General features: G+C 41.3%; 1 protein-coding gene across 1 annotated transcript in view; it reads right to left on the bottom strand.

Annotated features, from left to right (window-relative positions):
• Nucleotides 1-23,125, bottom strand: part of PARD3B (par-3 family cell polarity regulator beta) — a 411,041-nt gene that overhangs the window by 88,704 nt on the left and 299,212 nt on the right. Inside the window, exon 21 of the mRNA XM_026088114.1 lies at nt 10,898-11,008. Within this exon, the coding sequence (XP_025943899.1) occupies nt 10,898-11,008 (111 nt within the window). The remainder of the gene's footprint in view (nt 1-10,897; nt 11,009-23,125) is intronic.

Genomic DNA, 23,125 nt, shown 5'->3' with positions numbered 1-23,125 from the left:
CAAACACAATGTAAAACGCTTTAGCTTGACATCAGTGACAGAGATACTGACAGGCACAAGCTGCCTTAAAATACTGCCGCTCCAGCAGAGCGAGGCAGCTGCGGGAAAGGGTAGGGACCACCTCAAGAAAACTCCAGAATAAAGGAGCTGAGCAAGAGCGACTTAAAGAGCAGACCCAGAAACGCTTTCAGGAATGGCATGAGGACTAGGAAAGGCAATAAAAGCTATTCTTCATCTCTTGCCCCACCAGGCCAAAGTCAGGGGGGTGGCTGCGTCGGGAGGGAGAAAACGCTGAAGCCTCTAAAGCCTTTCTTACTCAGGAAGCTGCAGGGCAGCACTTCGCGCCCAAGCAGAGTTTCTGATGCAGAAGAACTGCCCCAAAGAGGCCCGGGACAAGGGACACGCAACCTTCACTGCAGGTGTTGGACCTCTTCCCCCCTCGCGCTCCCCGCGAGCTCTGGGGCAGCCTGTCAGCACAAAGTTTGGCAAGAAATGCCTCTGCGGAGGCCCTCAGCCAGCTCGCGCGCAGCTCTGCGGGGCAAAGCCCCTCGGCACGCTGACCCAAGGCAGCCCTGGGAGGACAGCCCCACGGACACCGGGCTGAGGAGCACCACCGCAGAGGTGGGCTCAGCGGTGCAGGAACGTGAGCCTGAGGCAGACGTTATCTGAAATTTGCTCCAGCCCACAGACTTTAGAGCTGGAGGTACGAACCCTGCTGTCACCACACTTTCAGACAGCAAGTATTATGCAGACAGCCAAGTACCTGAAGGTACATTTGCCGTTTCCAGATGCCTCAGAGACCTTTTAGTCCAACCTTTGCTAGCTATTTACTGAAGCAGCTTTTCCCAATACTTTCTGCTAAGCTGTTACAGCTTCAGCTGTATCCACTAATCATACACCCGTACAAAATATCCAAGTGATTCCTGTTCACTAGATGATGATGTTTCTTTTTTCCTTTAGCTGGAAACAGAACATGCTCTGTTTGTATCTCAAGACGGGCACAACCCGCAGCATGCAAACCCAGGGGTGCCAGTCAGCACCTGCAAGGAAGCCAGGAAGCTACATTTTTACCCGCTGCCCTCAAATGTAAGGGCAGCCTTTCTGCAGAGATAGAGTTCAAGGTCTACTGACAGCACTGAAATTGTTCAAGGGATCCAAGAAAGCAGGCAATATATTATTTTCCTCTGATTTTCCAGGGAAAGCAGAAGAGTGATACCTTTTTTTTTTATTATTTACTATGTAGCAACTGTGTGCTTAGTACTGAGCAAAGCACAAAGAATGACATGATTTGAGCCCCAAGATGCCAATCTAAGTAGTCAAACACCACAATCGGACAGAAAATATTTGGTGACCAAACAACGAAATTCACAGAGGATGGTTCAGGGGCCTTGTTTCATTCTTAGGATGAATACAGCAAAATTTCTTGTATGGTGGGTTAAAAGCACAGATTTTATGGAAGCGCAAACAGATGTATGAATGAGATGCTTGGTAAGTCATGAAAGATGTTCCTGGGGGAGAAGGAAGAATAGCAAGCAAAGATAAAATGTGCAACAGAAATAAACAGGGAGGGAGCCAAAGGTCTTTTAAGATAATTTCTATTCTGCTTGCAATAAGAAGAGCAGAATAAGATCAGGAAAGTGAGTGTGTGTTCGTGCAAGCAGTTTGAGGTATACCTAAATTGCAAAGAAAAAAAAAAAAAGACCTGATGCTTTAGGTTAGAGATCATTGAGATGCTAAACATTTTTCCACTCATTTGGTTGTTCCTTGTGAACAGCAGAATAAAAGCTACTGCACTGCATTTTTCCACTCATGTGACTCTCCCTGAGATCTACATACCGCAATGATTACTCAATTTACATCTGATTTAGTATCTTAATACTTCAACTGTGATTTTACATAACATTTCTGCTTTTGTCTCTCATTTACCTAATTCATACATATATTGAGTAACGGGTTGTCTAGGGGAAAGCAGCCTATTTCTGCAGGAGGTCACTTAGATTTCCATTGGGTTTAATGTTTTAATTCCTTTCTAGCTGCTAGCAAAATATATTTTGGTAACTAAAATATTGTATTTTCATTCATTTACATAATAGTGGACCGGATACATCCTGCCTTCAGATATTCATAAGCCATAATCACTGATGGGAATGGGTATATTTCACTTGAATATCTGAGGAGATAAAAAAATTAAAAGCACTGGACTGAAATTATTTCATAATTGTTGTTCAGACAGGCATGGTCTATAATGCCATTAACAATATTATTCAAATCTACATCTTTTATCAGGAAAAGACTCATTTGTGTTTTTTCAACCATCATCTAGGAAAACTCAAGAGGCAAGCAGGTCTCATAGCTTAAAAAAAAATTCTCCTCTTTTTGCCAGTAAATTGAGGACATCTGATATGGACTCATCAAGACTCAAACAATATCTAATTTAGTATTATCTTTCAGGGTATTCTGTTGGCAGCATATTTGTCAAAAACATCCTCTCCATAAGCTATGCAAGCGTTTCTTCATTCTATTGTGCTAGATTTGAACAATTTCTCCCCCATAATTAGTATCTCTAATTGTAAATAAGAACAGAAAGAGTCTTGTAAATAAAAAAGGCATGCCACAAAAATTCAAGCCAGTAAGAATGTAACTCGGGCTAAACAAGACAGATTTTACAACAAAAGCATTAACTAGCCCAGTGGTAAGAAACATTAAACATTGCCTGTTCTAGAGATCTGCAAAACTACTCCGCAGCTCCTGTATAATGCTGAACTGACCAAAGAAGCTGCCTTTGAAGGCTTGTGAGCAATAAACAAGGGGGACAGAAAAACCTAAGGAGACAAAGCTGTAATGACAGCAGAATTTATGTTTATGACAAACTGATTTCTTTCATACTTCAAAATGAGGATTTTGCTGAAGGCCAAGTATGAGTTTTGGATAATCAAGACAGAGGTCTTAATGCTCTTCCACTTATTTCAGAGATGGCAGGGAGTGATTACCACCTCAGACAGGACCCTGCCCGCTAAAGCAAATCTTGGCTCTAATGAATTCAGTGCATTTTATTCCTCATGAAGTTTGATGAGAGCAGGATTCTACCCTTGTTGTACAATCTTGGAAAGTTTCCGTACATCTTTCTTCTTAGTTGTACTCCTGGGTAAAACTCAGCAGATTACTGAAAGCCAATTATCACCTCAATTATATAATTTTCTCTATTCATAACTATCCTGAGTTGTTTTTTTTTTAAATGACAGTATCATAGAGAAATTTAGGTTGGAAGGGACCTCTGAAGGTCACCCTGATCAATCTCCCGCTGAAAGCAGGGCTAACTGCATGGTTAGATCAGGTCGCTCAGGATTTCATCAACAGGATGTTTCTTGTTTTGTGGCAAGGCAGATTAGATAGTGAAATCATTCCAGGTTTGACAAAATTATTTCTTTAGCGACTTTCAACTGAGACTTTTGTTCTGAGGCCTTTAAGAACTTCAGGCTCCTCTTGCAAGACGGCCTTGCATCCACAGGATCCTTGCAGACCAAAAGTAAGGATGTTGCAGGCCTAGTTCTGAAAGGCAGCTTCCAGGTTTTTCTTATGGCCTCACTGATTTTGGGGTAGGCCAAGAGCTGACCTCCATTCAGTACTGCATTGAGGAAATCCCTAGACCAGATTAGTCTGTCTCCTAGAAAGCACTCTACAACCCAGGTTGGCTAGTATACTGACAAGCTTCACCGTATTCGTGTGGCCTATAAAAAGTTGCTAACAGCAACATTTCTGTTTTACAGTGTCATTTTTAAAAACATCAAACAACAAAACTCCCATACACACCGAAAAGTATCACACATTGGCACATTAATGCAAGAAGGAGCCAGGCCATTGACACTGAGCTGCTCTGACCTTTCAGCTGGGCAGGAGCAAGGTCTTTGTAAACTGGTCTCCAGAGCAAAGTGAAACCACTGCCTCAATGAAGGGCAAATCAGGGACATTATATGGCTTGGGTGAAACTTTGGGGAAATTTAGCGGGCCAGGCTACGATGCCTGAAGAGTACTGTATCCAACAGTCTCTGATAGCTTGAATAGTATTGTGATAGTGAAAGAAAAAGACCAGTCCCATGTGACACTCAGTTTTTTTCAATTCTGAATGTTCTTGAGCTAGGACATTCTGGGATCAACTCCCAGCCTACCACTGTCTTAAAAGGTCCTCCGCTGGCGATTAGCCACGTGAAGCAGCTCAAAAACTGCTGTTTGGTTCCAAATGCCATGTCACAACCTGTGAAGGTAGTTGAGAACTCTATATCAGCTACTCATAACCAAATATCAGTCTCTCAGTGTTCAGCGGTAGGCTTTTATTACATGTTCTGCTATGCATAGCGGCAGCAGATCTAAAATGAGAATCATTCAGAATCAATGGGTTGGGATTAATCTGTCCTCCTGTCCAGTGCAAGTGCTGTCACAGTAATAAACAGAAATCTGATAACTTCATACTGTCAGCACAAAATGAAACTATGACCTTGACCTGTGCAACATCATCCAGTAATTTTTCATAACTTCAACATACCGTACTACACTGCCATGATCTAATAAGAATCTAAAAGTAATTAACTGGAATTTTTGAAAACTGAAGCCTTAATCAAATATGTATTCTTATCAGGGTTTCAAGCCAGCAGTAAATTGGGACATTTAAAAAACTGGGATCTAATCCAATCCATGATCTGATCAGGGTTCAATGGTTATAATAAATTGGGAGTATTAAAACTGGGATCACATCCAACACTTTATTTTGTCTAAACCACAGGACCTAGCTGTGCTGCAATGTCAGGAATATTCAATGAACAGATACGCCATGTTGGATTAACCCTTAACAAATAAGGATATAAAAACTCAGGAGTCCCCAAAACACGTGGTTTAGGGCAGAGCTGAACGGTGAGAGAAGCAATTACCAACACTTGATCAGAGATCAATATGAACTATAAACAACCATAATAATACTTTTAGACTTGGCAAGACTATAATACAGGCACAAAAGCTACATGGGTTTGTTAACAATGTGCACTTGCATGTGTGCCCTTTAACATGTATTACACATTTAAAAGTCATACTTCTGTTTTTGTAACAGTCTGAGTTTCAACTTTTGATTCTGAACAATTTGGCTTTTGTACCATACTGCCATGGATGCAGCTATTCTTGTTTTCATTTTGATTTCCAGTAACAAACATATTCTTTGTAATTAAATATAACAAAACAAATGCTGACAGAAAAGGAATAAAGTTTCACTCACAAGTATGCTCTCATATACAAACGGTCTCTAAATGTTTTTATTTCTGTAAATGCATTCTCTTCATACAGGGATCTCACAGCTGCAAAACTAAATCTCTGTTTGCCAAATATCAAAAACATATGAATTGATTTTAACCATGGGAACAGGCAACAAATACCATAGCTGATAAGATGAGAGAGAAGCTTTCTTCAATTTCTGGAAGTTTTCCGAAAAAGTAAAGGAAACTCAGTCTTTAATATAGAAACTGAAACCATTTAATCTACCCAAATTTGAGATTCACTGTTACTAAAGTATTCAGTTCAGACATTCAGGAAGCAAGGGCCAGATGTTCCTTCTGCTTCCCTAACTCTCTACGTAAAAATTTAATACTATTTAAAAAAATTCCTCAATTAATTCCAAACAGGAGTACAAAATGAAGACTGATTTAACAAAACAAGCTACTACTCCTATGAACAAGCATAGAGTATTATTATTATTATTTACACAGAGTGCCTCCATATTCACCAATTCATATGTTACTTATTAAAATCACCCCGTTTTCAATAAGGTGCTTCATTTTGTGAAGTTTTATTCTAACATCAAGAAAATGTTCAACTCTGCTGGAAAAGAGACTTTGGTCTCAGCAGGAATATTCCAGTAAAATAATCCTAAACAAACAGGAAAAAATTGTTTTCTTTCAATTGATAGTCACTGTATTTGCATTTGAAAGGCAAACAAATTATTATGTGTAAAACTCAAGTGCCTAATATATTTATCTAGTTTGTTTTACAATGATTTTCAAAGGTTAGAAAATTAAAAGGCAACCCCATGTGAGTGGGAAAGAGATGGGGGAAGGGAGGAAGAGAAGTCTTGTTTTGAGGGAAAGAAAAGGGAGAATCTCTTCCAGTATTTAATAATGTAGTGAACATCTTGTTGTTAAAATGATAAATTCTGAGTAATTTATATGGAACACACTAAAAATACAGATTTGAGTCAGCTTGATCAAAATAAACCTCAGACATCGCATTTGCTTTTTCCTTTTATGGGCAGATTCTAGACCTTTGGAGCCCATGTTTTATTACAGCCAAACTCTTTGAAGCATGAACAAAATGATGAGTTTATTTAAAACAGGGCCTCAGTCCAATGAGCCACTTGACTTGTGTCAGGGAGGACAAACCACCACCTCAGAGAATTATATCACGAGTTAAGTCAGTCCTCCTAAGCTATCTCTGCCATGAAGTCCTGACTTTCTCCGGGAAAGTGTCCATGATGCCGCATTGCTGTGGCACGAGAGAAAGCGAAGGGAGGTAGGGGGAGAGGGAGCAAACTGTGAAATTTAGAGGAGGTGCGGACTTCGTATTCAATTGGACACAGATAAGGCTATTACTAAACAAGGAATGCCTAACATCCTAAATTCCCCTTAACCATTTGGAGCCTGCAGAAGTAGCAGTCACATAATAAAATCCTGGCTTTGAAAAGAAAGGAGACCTGGTGCTGAGGTCTGGGACAAATTCCTAGCCTCACAGGGACTTTTTAGGAACCTGGACAAGCAGCTGCACATCAGATTCCCACCCACAGGATACTTTTTTCTGCCAGATTTTGTCTCTTCTACCTAAATTGTAAGTGCTCAGTGTCAGGTCCAAGCTTCCCTGACAGCAGCTAGCACAACTAGAGCCTGCTCTTGGCCGGGACTGCTAGGAAACACAAGCAGCAGGAAATAGCAGTGTCAGCATTTCAGTGCAGGACGTGGAGCTGCTGCGGAGGACTGCAGCTACAAGGGAGTACAGAGAGCAGGACTGAACACTGACACTAGGAAGGTGTGGAATGGAAACAGAAATTACTAAGCTAGAGAAACACAAATTTTATTTTCACTTTTTAAAGGTTCAGAGCTGAAATGTGGCGGCCCACAAAGGGGCTGCCAGGCAAATCTGTGCTGTGGGCTACTGTGCAGCAAGTCCAATCCCTCTGGGAAGCATCTGCACTCCAGTGGAAGTGCTGTATGCTCTGTCTGCATACGCCTACTAGCTCTTACACGTTCTGGATGTGTCAGACTTGTTGCACATGCACTGTGCAATTCCTTCCCTGTGCAAGCAGTAAATCCGACCTACTCGGAGCATGAGGGACTTCTGCTCATGCAGCACACCTACACGAGGCCTGATGTTTCTTGTCAGTGCCAGAGCCCCCGAGTTTGTACTGAAGAGTCGACCCATAATTGTGCAGTGAGCACATCTGACATTTCTGCATGACCGTAAATCTTGTCAAAGTTTCTGGAAGAAAAAAGGCCGCATCCAGGGAAGGACAGATTTATAACAGGCTTACCCCCGAAATTTTGTGAGATATTATTGTTCCCATCCAATACCAGTCAAAAAAAACCTGCAAAACTTGAAGAGATGGCCTTCTCCTGTAAACTGGAAGTGCACTTCCTACTGAAAGATATTTCTTGGCTGAGATCTTGGAACAGTATTTTTGTTTTTTTGGAGACCTGCCAAGTATATAGTGCATGCAAAACCAACCTCCAAAACCATGCAAGGTCCACAGCTGCTAAGATGCTGAAATGAGCTTAATCATTAATCCTGTCACACCCTGCCCAAAAATCAAATACTCTGACCTCTTCCACTAGTGCCCAAAATGGACAGCTCAGCCTCTGAAAAAACCTGTCAGATGAAAAAACATGCGTACTGGTTAGTATGACAGATCCTGAAATATTCAGGCAGTCAGCATTTAAGAAAACTGAAATTTAAGCAAATAAACTGAGCTGAATTGAGGATCTGAACAAAAATTATTTATATAGTTAATCTTGGAATGATAAAGTTAGATATATGTTTAAGTTGATTTTAAAAAGGTTAGATGTTAGAAAATAAATCTGTATTTTGTTCAAGCTGTAAAGTACAGGATTTGTTCATAGATATCAGGGGACAAAACATGCTACATTGCTATCAACAGTTCTGTAGTCTACTTGTTCTACTATTACATTCTTAGTAGTTTTAAAATGAACTCATGTTACTCAAAAAGAACAAATCTGAAAAATACGATGCCTATGTTCTAGTAAACTTCAGTGGAGCTTGGTTTTATAAAGCTGAGACCAAGTATGCAGAATTGCAGCTAGTGAAGTCATAGAAGCAGAAGATCTATGGTGTGGATGTGCTGCAAGGTTTTCTTTGCCAATATGTGCATTAAAATCTTGGACTTGAATTACATTAGAGAATTACTGAATCTTGGGACAGGGCTATAAAACTTGTCTTTCCTGAGCATCATCACTAGGTGAACAGTCAACAACACAGCAAAGAGACTGAATTCCCATTAAATCAGAAAATGTTTCCTTCAACTGATTTTCTTCAATCGCCCAAACAGTTTTTGCCCGTATGTGAGAACTGGCTACATTATATAATTTTCCTCGAGGAAAGATAGTCTCTTCTGTCTTATGATCAACAACTCAAGCTGGGTTCAAGAGTCAGCCTACAGATAGTCTTATGTGGGCAAACATATAGATATGCTCTTATTTTATTTAGAAAGTTGAAGCGACTTGCTTGTATTTACAGTATATGTTGTTGCATTGCTTTGGGGATAGTGTAAGGAAATTTTCTCCTCCTCTCTTTTTTTTTTTTTTTTTTTTTTGATCCCAAGAAGATATTTGATCCCAAGCTGAATTACCTGATGGAAAATAGGGTGATATTTCTATTCTTGTGCATTATGAAAGAAGAATCAAATAAGTGAGTTAAAAATATCATCTCAGTTCATCCACTTCTCAACACACCTGCTGTTCTCCATTTCAGCATCAAACTTCCAGGTCAAAATTGAAATCATTATTAGAAAAACCAGAATGATGAAGACACCGAGCTGCCAGTTTCTAATGCAGTTTTACCAAGTTACTGTCAATCAGTAGCTGTGATTTTTAAAAAAAGCATTCATCGCTGAAGAAATATTAAGAACAATTATCTCGTGTCCAATTGGAACGTTAGACCTCTAGACAGAAGGGTTCATTCCTTGCAGTCTGCCAACATTTTAGTAAATGACACTGGCCCTTTAACAGATGGGATACATGCTTCTTAGCTTGCCAGGATCCTAATAAAAGACACTGGCTTCTTTAAAATGAAGGACACATACCTCTCAAATTGCCAGTATCCAAATTGGGAGTCAGCAGTTTAAAATAAAGGCACTCAATCTGGCAAAATCAGGGACGCGATACAAGAATTTTAAAGTAAGTGGTACAAAGTTTCTGCTGACATTATTTAACTGGGATGAACTAAATGCTGGAACTTTGGCTAACCATATCCAGTAGCAGCACTGTAGCAACTGGATACCTTACTAGCTTTTGAAATGAGTAGAGTAAATATTAGCAGCAGACTTCAAGGGTTGGAATTTGGATTTCCTTTTTATATTATTTAAATCGGACCCATTAGCTGCAGTCATAAGGCTGACTGTGCAGTGCACGACCCAAATGGAAGCAGGGCACCTCTTCCCGGGGCACTGACCAGCAGCCCAAGGACTGGCCTGTGCACCACTCTGTGCATCGAGGAGAGGCACTGTCTGCTCAAAGGGAGCAGCAATACCTATTTCCTTCCCCTCTCCCAGGAGCAGGACACTCCAGGAAGGGAAGGAGACCTCCAAAAGCTTTCCCCATGCCCCAGTAACCCATATTACTATAGCTTGGAAAGTCTTACAGCAACTGCAGAAATCTCGAGAGCCAGCAGCATGTGGTCATTAACTTTTCTGATGGGAGCCACCAGAAAGGAGCAAAGACTGTCTTTGGCACACCATGAATGACACCTGGATGAGCCGGGGAAGGGGAGAGAGGAGTTTGCTGAACCTTGTCAGCGCTTACAAGTTCTGCCCAGTTCCTGAAAGGCAGGCACGGGGGAAAGCAGAAAACGATAAATTCTTTGTCTGGAAAGATAATGAAACTGTTAAGATTAGGCAGCAGAAGGGAGTATTTTATGAAGAAGACAGAGAAGCAGGGTTATTTACATCAGTGGTTCTTCAGAGCTCACCTCGGAAACGCTCACAGCGGGCACGCGTCCAGCAGCGCCGGCGAGCCTCAGCTTCTTGCCCTCCCTCGCCTCGCTGCTTGGCGACTGCTGCCTCTGACTCTTCAGAGTAATTTTAACCATTTGACCATGCTTTCTTCCTATTGTCTCTGGGTCTGTGCAGCATTTGTTGACTATTACGCCAGCGTAGGGCTAAGCAGCAAACTCGTGCAGCAAAGAACATACCTAAGTACAAAAGCTACCATCTGAGAGCCCAGCCAGCTGGAGCCACGCGGGCCTGGAGCACGGCAAAACACAGCAGAGGTGGGCGGGCGGCAGGGAGGAAGGGAAGGAAGCAGGCTCTTGCTTTAGAGAAGCGGAGGAAAGAAAACCAGCAAGTCAGCCAGGCTTGGGAATGGGCAGAGGGGAAATGGGCTTTGGAGGAGCTCATCTTTACCAGTTCCATAGATGTTGGGATGTGAACAGCAGCTCCTGTGGGGAACGCACAGAGACGGCGGCAGGACGAAGGGTTGCCCCAAGGCACCGGGAAGCTGCGCAGGCCCCTGCACTGCCGAGGCCCCGCTGCTCGCGGCACGTGCTGGGCCTTCTCCAGCCAGGCGCTGCTGTCCCCTAGCTGCTCCTTGTTTGGGAGTTTTTCATCTGGTGAACAAAGGTGCTGACACCATTTACTCACCTTTCACGCTCGTCTTTCATTTTCTCCAGTTCTTCTTCTTTAAGTACGCTGGGCTTTGGACTCCCCTTCTGATCTGCTTTCCCACTTTTATCTTCTTTCTTCTTTCCAAATCTGTTTAATATATCAAGGGAGGGTCAGGAAGAAGTGGTTACTAGAAGAAAAAACAGTACTTACCTATCATAAAACACAGAGGTTTTAGGCAATCACAACACCGTGAACTTTTATCTTGATCTCTCACAAATGTCGCACATTGCAGAATATGTTACAAGTTTTAAAAAGGCTATACGCAATATGAAGGGCTGATTACAAATTGATTTGGACCCTGAGCACTGTTTGAAAGAGAAAGTTAAAAAACAAGCAAACAAAAAACCACCCCAAGCCTGAAATGCAAGGCACTGCAGGGCTAGACTATTATTAGTGCACATTTTAAAGTAGCCGAAGGTTCTTCTTACCACAGGGCGGCTCTCTGAAAGTAATCTGCTGTGGCTGTGGTGCCGGCACACAGGCTGGACCACATGTTCTGCTCTTATGATAACCGTTGTCTCTCACTCATAGCTGGTCTTAATTTAAGGATTTGTTCTTTGTTTAAACTGAGGGTGTGATCAGAATTAAAAAAATCCCCCGAACTTGCAATATTCTGAGTGTACAAACCTAGACAGTTCCTAAGAGCTCCTTTCTAAAGTACTTCTTGGTTTGTCCTGACTAGTAATATACTTCATTTAATATTTATGCTGTGAAAGTGCTCCAGAGACCCCAGTCAGGACTGGGGTCCCACTATGCTATACACTGTGCAAATATGCATAGCATAATAGTCTGCTTCATGCAGCCTGTAAAATGTGACTAAACTGGGGAGCTACATTCCATTTCTTATGGAGCTAAACATAATTCTGGGTCAAATATGCTTATGGATAAAGGGCCAAAAAGCATAAAACCCGCCCCTTCTCTTCCCCAGTTTGAAGTTCTCAATTCCACAAATGATCAGCTTGTGTCTTCCTATTCAAATTAATGTGTCCTTCCATGCAAATCAATGATAACAATGTTAAAAAAGTAATGATTTCTTCAATCTTCAATCAAAAGTAATGATTAAATATGCTATAGTGCCAGCTAATTACTCCAACTCAAAACTGCAAACTCTTCTCAAAGTCTTCAGCATTACCTGGGTGATCCTTCTTTTACCCGTTTTATTTTTCATGTCAACTTAAACTGCCTCAAGTAGAATAGCTGAACTACTGTGCATATAGTTAAGTTCTAAATTATTGACTTTAGTTTTCTCCTCTGACCAAAGCAGAAATCCTGCAAATACTCAGTCAGTCTCATAAGGTAACGATCCAAATTTTTAGTGTATTGAATCAATAGTTCTGAGCCTGTGGCCAGATGAAGTTCTTAGGCAGCCTGCAACAAGTTTTCCAGACAATGAGAACTTGGTTATAAAGGGAATGACGGGCATGAGACAGACATGTAACATTTGGCGCTAATGAGAAGAAGGGCAACACTACAGGTACTAGGCGTGAGATGCTTTATCATGGCTCTGCCATGTGTGCTGGGCGTAGAAAGAGCAGTGTCTCAGTGCACAGCTTTTCTTCCTTTTTCTTAGATGTGACAATAAAGCTGGTGCCTTACACTCTTTCAGGGATCCTTTGATGGAAATATATATGTAGCTCATCTACAAACCATTTTCAATTCTCTTTCTATGGTCTCACTCATTTCAGTACTTCCAGAACGATAGCAGATACTTTCCATGCTTTTGCTTTTCCTGAGAAGAGAGCGACGCGCTGATTSCACTGCTGGTTTCCAAGTGCTGGCAGTCCCCAGAGGCTGGAGAGCCACAAACCCCGCCTGACACGGGGCAAGAGCAGGAAAGTGCAGGCTGTGAGAAACAGAAAGAAGGGCTCACCGATTGAGACCACCCTGGACTAAAACACAAGCTAGATGAAACGTCGCATATATTGCTCTCCTCTCGGCCAAACGACAAATGTTCCTGGGATGAGCCCAGCAGGCTCCACCTGGAAACCCTCTGCTTTCTGCTACTCATGCCCGCCGCAAGGTCTCCCAGCAGTTCCCTCAAGAGACGCTACATTAGCACGTGCATCTTGGTCCTAATCTAACTCTGGTACTGTGTTTATATTCAGTCTGCCTACTTTTCTCCCACGGTTTCAATTATGGTTTTGCAGAGTCTCATATTCGACTGTAGTATATATTGATTTTGAAAACATTATTCTTGAGTATTTTGTATTGCTGCAGGSAGCTGAAGTTGGATATGTTGCATACTCAAGAGGAATATAAAAAAAAAAGATTTTACATCCCCTCACTTTCTAGTCTAGGTATTATTCCTTGCTTACCGAGGAAATACATTTTAAACAAAATAAAGCGACAATTTTGATTGTAATAACTGCTAGCTTGACAACTGTCAGCAAAAATAGCGCTGTCTGCTGGTATAGCTGCTCTTGCCACAAATTGGCAAGTTCTAGTGTAATTATAAACTAGGAATAGTGAGCTGGTCTTGATGAAAACTTTTGTTTTGTTTTTTTGCTATTTTTGGCTTCACATGGGATTTGTGCAGCCTTACAACATTCACCTGTTACGCTAAATATATAGCATATAGCTCAAGGCTGGAAAAATGTTCAGATTTTTGGCCTCTTTTTCACATTATTAAATCCTAAAAATCCATTCCTTTTTTATTATTATTGTAATAAGTTTTGCAGCTCAACAAAAATCTCACATAAACATTAAAAAATAAGAATAGCAAAAATTTAATGCTGTTAAGGAAAGCAATACAGAGTACGCAGCACTAAACCACAAAAATCCAGCATCATCTCTGCCTGAATTTATACACCATGTCCTAAAATTTATGGCCTGTTGGCTGGTGTGTTCTAAATTACCATGGACTTAAAATGATGAAATTAACTTCTACCCATTGTAATTTTGCACAGTTTTGTGCACTACAGGCTTTATGGTTCTCTACTGCTTATAGGACAAAATATAGGACAAAAAACAAAAGGGAAGAGTGCTTGCAGTCCAACTGGGTTTGATCCTGTTTACACTGGAGTCAGTGAGAGGTCCACTGCCGACTTCAATAAGGGCAGGATAAAACCTATTGTCACAATTATATTAGGTAATTAATCAAATTCATATTAAAATTCTATGAAAACTGAATGGCTTTAGGACTTGAGGTTTCCAAATCTCCAGGCAGCAAATAATTGGATTATGGTAAAACCTGCTGTTTATATTAATACTATTGACAGAAGAATAAAAATATTAATGAAAAAATGTATAGCACATCAGTTTTTGAAAGGTCTATTTTGCTACACTGTATACAGTAAAATTCTCTTAAGTTAGTATCTGACACAATTGTTACTCTTTGAAAACTTTTATGTAGCAAATGGAGGAATTTAATTAGAAGACCTGAAAATAAATGGATCATTTGTATCCTCTCATTCTATATCCCTCTATATGAGTTTAATTCAAGCGAAGTCACTGGTAACCATAATGACAGGAAAGAAATCCCTAACTTCCCAGGTTGTTTGAATGGCTGCCCCAGTACTCTGACCACCCCCTGTAAGCGCCTGGGAAGTACTGTTAAAGAAGTTAAAGTGCTAATGCCCGTAGCGTACTGCTCGGTTGAGAACGTCAGAGCTCCGACTGCTCTGAGCACAGTCCTTCTGCACGCAGAAGTAGAAAGGGATTTTCTTTACATGATCAGATCTCAGAGACACAAAAATGCAAATGCGTCATCCCTAGGGGAAAAGCACATGTACAACATGTTGTTGAAAACATGTTTTACTACGGCAAGGAACCATCCTATTGCTTTATCTTTCAAAAGAAAATACCAATGTCATGCAAATAACTACCATTTTCTCCCCTAGAAGCGTTAAATGAATGAAAGCTCTGAATACCAAACGCGTGTCGCCTTTTTGCTGTAATTATTACTATTCCATTGGCTATGGTATAAAAGAATATGTACGCTTCAAAAGGCTTGTAAGGACAAAAATTAAAACAAACCTTCTATAGGCCTGCTCTGCTATACTTGGCATAAATGTCTTATATGCAAGACCTAGAGCTGTGGTCATGGCAACACTTCATTTCTGTGTGGAGCTGTGAGCTTCCAGATCTCAAATGTGTTGATATTTGCTTCAAGGATTAAAAAGCAGGGAGGTCTATAAAGTCCCAGACTTCTAAGCAGGAGAAACATCTGCCGGATAGAGCCCTAAGCAGCTTGCTGACTAAATTCAGCCATTTGGACTTTTTAGTTAATTCGGTTGCTCCAGATCAGTAGGTGTCACTGCAGCTAACAGGGTATATACTGGAATTGCAAACATCTGTGGGGAAATAATTCAAGACAGCATAAGACACAGTCAAGCAAGATACACAGCCTAACAACGTCATAAAATCTTGACATCTGCAGAAATGATTTGTAAAAAACCAGAGTGATTTGTAAAGTATATATAACAAAAGCTCTGGCTCTTAGTCATTTCACAGCAAATGGGGAAAAATGCTGAGATTATTAAAGCAGCTCCCTTCTGAAAGACTAGAAATAACCCTTAAAATTAAATTTAAATGTGAGTAAGAATGAATGAGTGAGCAAGAAAGATAAAGATACTAATAAGGTATGATTTTCAGGTCCACACAGGGACTATAAAAAGCTTATTAACTGCCACTACTGCCGTGTGTTTTAAGTTATTTTATCACTCAGCTTTACAGCAGAAGAAATACTCTAGAAGCAGTGCTGTGCTTTGATTAATCACTTTCATACATACACTTTTACAGGGTATTAAACATTGCCGTAAAGATCCTTAGTGAGTCAGACTTGTTTGTGATTACAGGCCAGGCTCATTTTACATTTATGTTAATGGCAGTGTTAATGAAATACATCTTTTACATTTTCAGTGGTTTTCTAAATACCTAAAAGGCTTCTTATTAAATGTTTACTTATTGGACAGAAGTACGCCATTGAGTGTTAATACTAGGGGGACCAAAAGCTTCATAAAAGCTGAAAAAGCTACAGAAAGAAGAGAACTTGTTTTGGAGCAGAGCAGGCTCGCAGCGAGGCTGGGCAGCACCGCTCGAATCCGCCCCGGCGCCCCAACGCCGGCGCACGGGCTAAGCTGGCGGCGAGAGGCTCAGCTCTGCCGCGGGGCCAGGCCCGGGGCGCCCTTCCCTCGCGGCCGCCCCTGCCTGCCGCCGCTATCGCAAAACAGGAAAGGCTGATTTGGGGGGGGGGGGAGAAAAGCCGCTGGTTGGATTTGCTGCTGGTTGGATTTGCTGCTGGTGTCTCCCTGCCCGCCCGCCCGCGGCGCTTCCCTTCGGCGGCGGCGCCAAGCAAGGCGCAGGCGGCGGGGAGCAGCACCCTGCAAGGTAATTCAGAGAATCAAAAATAGCTCCGCTGAAAAGGGAAAAACGGTCTTACCTCAGATTTATTGAATCAACCGAGGTGTAAGACAACCTGTTAAAACTTCCTGTGCTATAATTACGATTCGTGTTTCGCAAATTTAGCTAAACTTCAGGAATGTCAGTATGCTCATACTTAGCCGTCTTCGAATCCATTTGGGAGATAATCTGCATTATTCTAAAGCTGCAATCACAGTAAAACTCATTATGGACAGCAAGAAAAGAAAAGGTTATGTAGGAAACACAAATAAGCTAAAGATTTTTTTTTTTTTTTTTAACAGTGAAGCAGTCTCATTAAAGAAATTCACATTATCAACACCAATATTTTGTTGTTCCAGTTTCTTTTGCCAGTGTTGAGAGGACAAGCCCCTCCACCACCTTTTTTCAAAATTTACTGTATCTGTCTGCTGAAACTAGACTAAAATGACTGAGCTTCCAGATCCAGTCTAATGGGAGTCAAAACTTAGCTTTTTTAACAACTCTGATTAAACACAACCTCCCCCCCCTATTTCTTTGATGCTCAAATTAGCATCTTTTCTCCAGCATGCTGAATTAATTAGTACAGTGACAAAGAATTAGTCCAGATAGGATCAAAGCTGAAACCATATTTATCTAGAATTCCAAATTAAGAGCAGGGAGCATTAACCCTCAGCATTTCATGCAACTTCCCTCATTCCATACTACGTAAACCTTCCAGAAGTTCATTCAAAATATATTGAGTGCAAATTTTTTCCCACTGAAGTTTTGCTAAAGGGAAAATAAATTCGCCATGAAATCTGCTACAACGGGGAACTGCCTTAATGCATATACCGCATATACCACTCATTATGTAACTTGGAGGCATCAGTAGAAGAAAACAAACAAAGTTAAATCACATTTGTATAAGTGCTTGGATCATCACATTGTGCACAGATTTAAGGGCTAATCAAAGAATTCATAGCACCACATCTGACAAGCCTGCCTGCTATAACACCTCCCACGTAAATAATGGATCTATAATCTCCAGAGAGGGTGACTCTCGGAAACGAAACATCAGACAAAAGCCCTAAATTACACAGTGAAGCTTACCCTGAAAAGCATCAGCCGTGTGGACAGTAATAGAAAGAATTCTTCATCGCCAGCACTGTTGTCTTGAACGCTATCTGCATTTCAGCATCAGAGAAATGATTGGAGGCTGTCCTCCATGTGAAGTGCAAGAGGCTGCTCCTTCGCCTCGAAATTGCAGACTAAAGGTAATCTAAACTAACATCCCAAAACCTTTTCACGCATCATCCTCCCTAAGCCTGGAGCTCCATTTTTCAAATGTGAAACTTGTCCTTAATGTAGCCAGGAGTGAGTCACAGTAACTCATTCTGCTAATTAGGCATTAGGAAGACCTCACCAGTGAGGTAGCTCTGTCCATGAGCACCATACACCAAACGCTACCTCCACAGCATAAGAAATGTCCAGAGACTAAACCCAATGAATATGATGGTACCCTAAAATTCAGGACACCTCAGTTAGAAGTGGCTGCTGCAGAACCAGAAGGGGTCTGTCTCTTAAATCAACGGAGTGGAGTAACTCTCATCAGCTACTATGTAAATATAGACAATAAACAGCAGCTATGAAGAGTAGTCCTTAATATTTCAAGGAAATTATTTTTAGAAGACATGCTGGAGTTGTCAGAGGGTGGGAGACATTGTCTGTTAAGATGGTTCTCCCCCCCACTATTATTTGACTGGAAAATTAGTGATATTGAACAGCAGCTCTGCATTTGTTTCCATTAAATGATGTTTCAAGCACTTGATGGCAATGTGGTTGGGTATTTTTGGTTACCAGTACAAGAATTCTGCATCCCACATCATGTGTATCAGGAAAGAAAAACCTACAATAATACAGCACAGCTATGATTTACCGCTTGACCAGAAGGAGAAGCTGATTTATAGTCTGTCCAATGCACCAAGCCCTACTTGCTTGTCCACCAGACTGTGTAATTACCCTTCACCCAAGTAAGGAGTTATTCCCATATATTCTTATTTTTCCCTATTTTCCTACAGCACTAGCCATTTTCCCCCTGCTTTGTTCTGTCCTACAGGCAAGTCATTTCTTCTGAAGTGAATACTAATTCTGTTTTAGACAGTGCGCAGAAGCACAGCTATCGCTGTTCTGTACGGAGCCTGCAAACGCCAAACTGGGGGCAACAAGGCAATCCCACCCATGCCTTGGGCACAGCGACTCTGTGCTCAAAGCACAGCGAAAGGACCAGAGCAGAAACGTCTTTTCCCTTGACCCTGCCTGCCTAATTTCTGTTTCACAGCCACACATTTTCTCATTTCTCCACCAAAACAAAAAAAAGCAGCAGACATTCAGGATAGCTAGCAGTTCTTCCAGGAATTTGTTACCCTCTGTCATGTGGGAAAAAGAGGAATGCAGCTACTGAGCAAACCCGCTCCTCCGAGGTTCAGGCAGGGAGGCAGAAGCGAGGCGCAGGCGACTCCCGGGGCAGCCTGCGGGAACTACTTGCTGATTCGGCCATTTTCTCAGATGTGGGTTTGGAAATTGTGAGTCAGGCAAGAGCCAATGTCCTCCGTGTCCCACCAGCGCCTCCAGCCCTCAGCAGGTGGCTGAGAATGACAGGGACAGCAAAAAGCTGAACTGAAGGGAGGAAAAAGATAGTCCTTTGGGAGCCAAACTTGACAAAAACAGGCTGCTGGGTTGTTTTTTCTTTTCTTACATGCTTTCTCCTCCTCTGTTCTATGTCTCTTCTTCTTCCCCTACTACTAGTGGCACAGCCCCAGAATTTACTAGAGTTATCAACTACATATGTATGTATAGTATACATATATTATATGCATGTTTATGATAGTAAGGACTCTTCATCTTTCTTGTATCATAACTGATGATATTTGATGCTTTTCTTAGCATTTCAGCTGCTAAGGCACTATATGAGAATATCCACTCACACTACAAAATATTTTGCTCAACCCTCTTTGGCAATGGAAGAACAACTTGAAACTGTGACATTGTGAGAACTGCAGATACAAAAATCACAACGCAAATTAAATACACATAACACATTTGCAAAACAAACCCGAAAACCTGCTACATTTGCACTCAGAGCCATGATACTTTGAGGTGTCAGACTTGCTAATCATCTCACATCAGCAATATTCACCTTCTCAACCAAACCACATGCTTTCCTCCCCTCTCTGACACAGTGGGAATTTGTCAGGGCTTATCTGACTTTCATGTAGTGAAGCTGCTCACAGCAAGCTCCAAGGAGACCTGCAGGGTTAGTAATCTCCAGGAGACTACACGACCCTTGCAAAACAAGCAGCAATATAGAGGACTCCCCTGCTTTTGGATTGAGACAACATCCTGGCCTCCACGAAAGCTCCGGGCTCTGTAGGAACATAATTACTCTGTCATGATCACACATGGTAAGCAAATATCATCATACCCTTCTACAAATGAAGAAATTGGAACATCAAGGGTAATGACAACTTGCCCAATTTAAGAGGTCCTATACTCTTTCTCTACTATTCACCTTGGAGTTATGACTATGGTATCGTTGCATATCTACTTGCCTTGTTTTCCTATCAGTTTGTTAAGTGGCTTTTTCCCTTTTACTACTTCCCCCATCTTCTTTGAGGTCTCTCCGCATTCATTTTCTCCTTCTCTCCTCACTCACACTCTTCCCCCCGCCCTTGCTCCATCCTCCTTTCATGTGCTCTGCTGCTGCACTGCTACGGAAATACCTCTTCCTGGAGATTTCTGCTGGAAACTCCACAAAAGGAATGTGTCTTGGGAAACAGACCTCACGCCTCCCAGACACTGCACAGCAATAAGCTGTGGAGGCATGCAGAGATTGCTACGGTAGCTGAGCTACCAAAAACACATGCTCCTCTTTCTCAGCAGGACGCATTAGCCTCTGCTGGAGCTTTGCACTGCTTGGGCAAACTGCTCACAGCACTTGAGAAACACTGAACTAAGACAGTACACCATGAGGAGACTCCGAGCCTCTTTTGACGGGAGGCTTGCAAGAGGGAGAGGTATGGATGCTGAGTAGGAAAGGGAGGTAGAAAAGGCAAAGGGAAAACTTCAGAAGACTTTTGTTAGGTTCCGCAATGAACTTTGGAGGTTAAAGCGTCACAAATCCCAGCCCTGCAGCCTCTACTACAGTTGACATTTTTACAAAGCAGCAACATTCAAAACAATGCCAAAATAAGACAAGGAGAGGGGAATTATATATACTGCATGTTGAAAGATGTGTTTCAGCATAATAAATAATAGATGTTTTTGCATTTTTAAACTGTCAAAATCAGTCCTTCTGATAAATAATACCTTCCCTCCCTGGCCTTGGCTATTGTACATTACTAATTAGACATAGTAGTTTGTGGTTAACATCCTTCCCTACAGATTTATTATTAGCTTGTATATTCTGTTCAGTAGAATTCTGCTAATGGTAAGGTCTGCTGGAGGCCAATTTCATGAAGCCACTGGGAGGAGAAATCTGTTTGCCTGTCAAAACAGTGGCTATCAATTAGAACTTGTACATATGATTCCTTAAGTGTCCTGGATGGTAGCAGAGATTTCCAGTGATGCTTTAGGGGGTTGAATCATTTTTGTATCAAACTAAGGGAAGCTTTCAGACAAACAGCTGTCCACATGAAACAATTTCATCATGTTTTTTCAGGGCAAGTCCAGAAGAACCCGTCTGGCCTTCCAAAATTCCCTCAGCTATCTTCCCAGAAATCCTAACTTTAAAGCATTTTATGTGACGTACTGACGAACCTGATACTAGCTTATTTCTGTGGTTTTCTTAGGAAATCTTCTCTTAGGATAGCTATAGCAACAGGAGAAAAAACAAGGAAGTTGCTGAAAGACACAATGCATCCAAAAAGAACCAGTGGAATGATGCAATTCCACTGTTCAATGATTTAGGACTGAGCCCTGGAAAACAGGTTGCAATTTCCCCTTTGATACCACACTCGGATCTCATTAGGATCGATAAGAGTGGTGTGGACATACTGATGTGAAGATGCTCCCCAGTATTTTGCAGGGAATTAACAAAACTCACTTGGGGACTGAAGGAGGCAAAGGCTGTCACTCTCTGCCAGTTCATTAGGCAAAAACCTCTGCTACAAATCTCAAGAGGAAGCTCTTCCCTGTTCTCCTCCCTACAGCAAAAATCGACACCAAGCAAAATGTCAGGAATGAGAGCTGGAAAGTGGTGACATTCAGGGAAAAGATAAACTTCAACCTGCCTTTGTCAAGACTTTCTGCCACTAGGTTTTTGTTGATTTTGAAAGTAGTTATTAGAAAACAAATTGATTAGTAATAGCCACGCTCACAAAATGGCTCTGGCAGCTGAAGGACAAGAGTTCAGCATGGGGAAGGCTTCATCCAGTTGCTGTACACAACAGACACTGATCAGACTGGGAAACTAGACTGAACTTATTAAAAAGTTTTCCTCAGTGCCACTTTATAAATAAAGAATAAATATCAGCACTAAGTGACTGAAATTTTCAGTCAATTATGTGAACTACACAGCTCTGTCGTATCTGCTTTCAGTAGTATTGCTCATGAACCATGTGCCAGAAACTGTCTTTATAAGGCTTCAATCAAGACCTGGCAATCATTTCTGTTTCTTGAATCTTAAAAGCAATCATTCTTGTGGAGTAATCAGAACAAGAAATAGGTTTTACTGGACCAAATCAGAGAAAATTTCTAGAATAGTGCTTAAAACCATTAAGTACTTTTGTTTTGCAGGCTATTACAACCATGTAGCCCAAAGCTATACAAACAACAAACAGCCCAGATTCCCAAATCTTTTTCCTCCTTGCACATTTCTTGCCTTTCACACATTGACTCCCTGCCACAGATGTGTATAAGCTAATTTTAGAAGATTCTTTATTAATGTTTAAATTACCATCCTCTTGTTAGTTTTTGTGTGACAATGTATGAAAAATCTATTTCTCTGCTTTTGCATTCGGATATAGCGATGTTTTATTTGCTACACAAAGGCTTTGACTTCTGTTCACAATATCCCCGCAGCTCCATGCTCTCAGGTGACATTCGTTCATTCAGCTATTTGCAAAACTAAAACAGTGATGTTAATTTTATCTAGAGACAAAAACATGCACAAATATCCTACAAATTCTGCACGTTATCATCCCAGCGTAAAAAAAGTAAGCCTGAAAAAGAACTTAAAAAAATGAGGGTGCTAAAATGAGAAGATGTTAATTCAAAGCCCACAGCAGCACAGAAGGCCGAAGAGCACAGATAAAGTTTGGCACCCATTTCACTAAAACTTATGTCATAGTAGATGCCAGGAGAAGACAGCATTATTGTATATAAAAAAGAAGTAAACGGTGTTGATAAAAACTACTGTAGGGCTAACTATGTCAATGAATTTAACACTTCTTTTGTTTCCAAACTATTCCAGATACAATCATGGTTCTTCCTGAATGTGCTAGTTGCTAACCTTTGTCCATCAAATAATTTGTAGGAACAGTTTTGGCTTACAGGTGTGATCCATGAACTGAACATGATCATTATTCACTACAGTGAACATTATGGTTATTCATGGTCAACTGCAACCAGTTGCATGTGTTGTTTCTCCTTCCTGACTGGATGACTCATCCTTCAGAAACCACCTTCACCAGCAGAGAGGAGGAGAAGCCACTCCTCACTTCTTGAGCAAACACATTTTGGCCAGGGGCCCAAATATTTACTGCATAAAAAACCCCACAACAGTATGAACAGAAATGTCACCACACGAGTGCTCACAGTTGATCAGTTATGTCTAGCTGAAAGTGTTTCATTTGTAAAACAAACTAGAGACCTGGCTGTGAAACAAAT

The sequence above is a fragment of the Apteryx rowi genome, unplaced genomic scaffold (assembly GCF_003343035.1).
Source record: "Apteryx rowi isolate R43461 unplaced genomic scaffold, aptRow1 scaffold_12, whole genome shotgun sequence".
In the NCBI taxonomy this organism is placed as follows: Eukaryota; Metazoa; Chordata; class Aves; order Apterygiformes; family Apterygidae; genus Apteryx; species Apteryx rowi.
The sequence above is the reverse complement of the archived record's forward strand: the minus strand, read 5'-3'. Positions and strand labels throughout refer to the sequence as shown.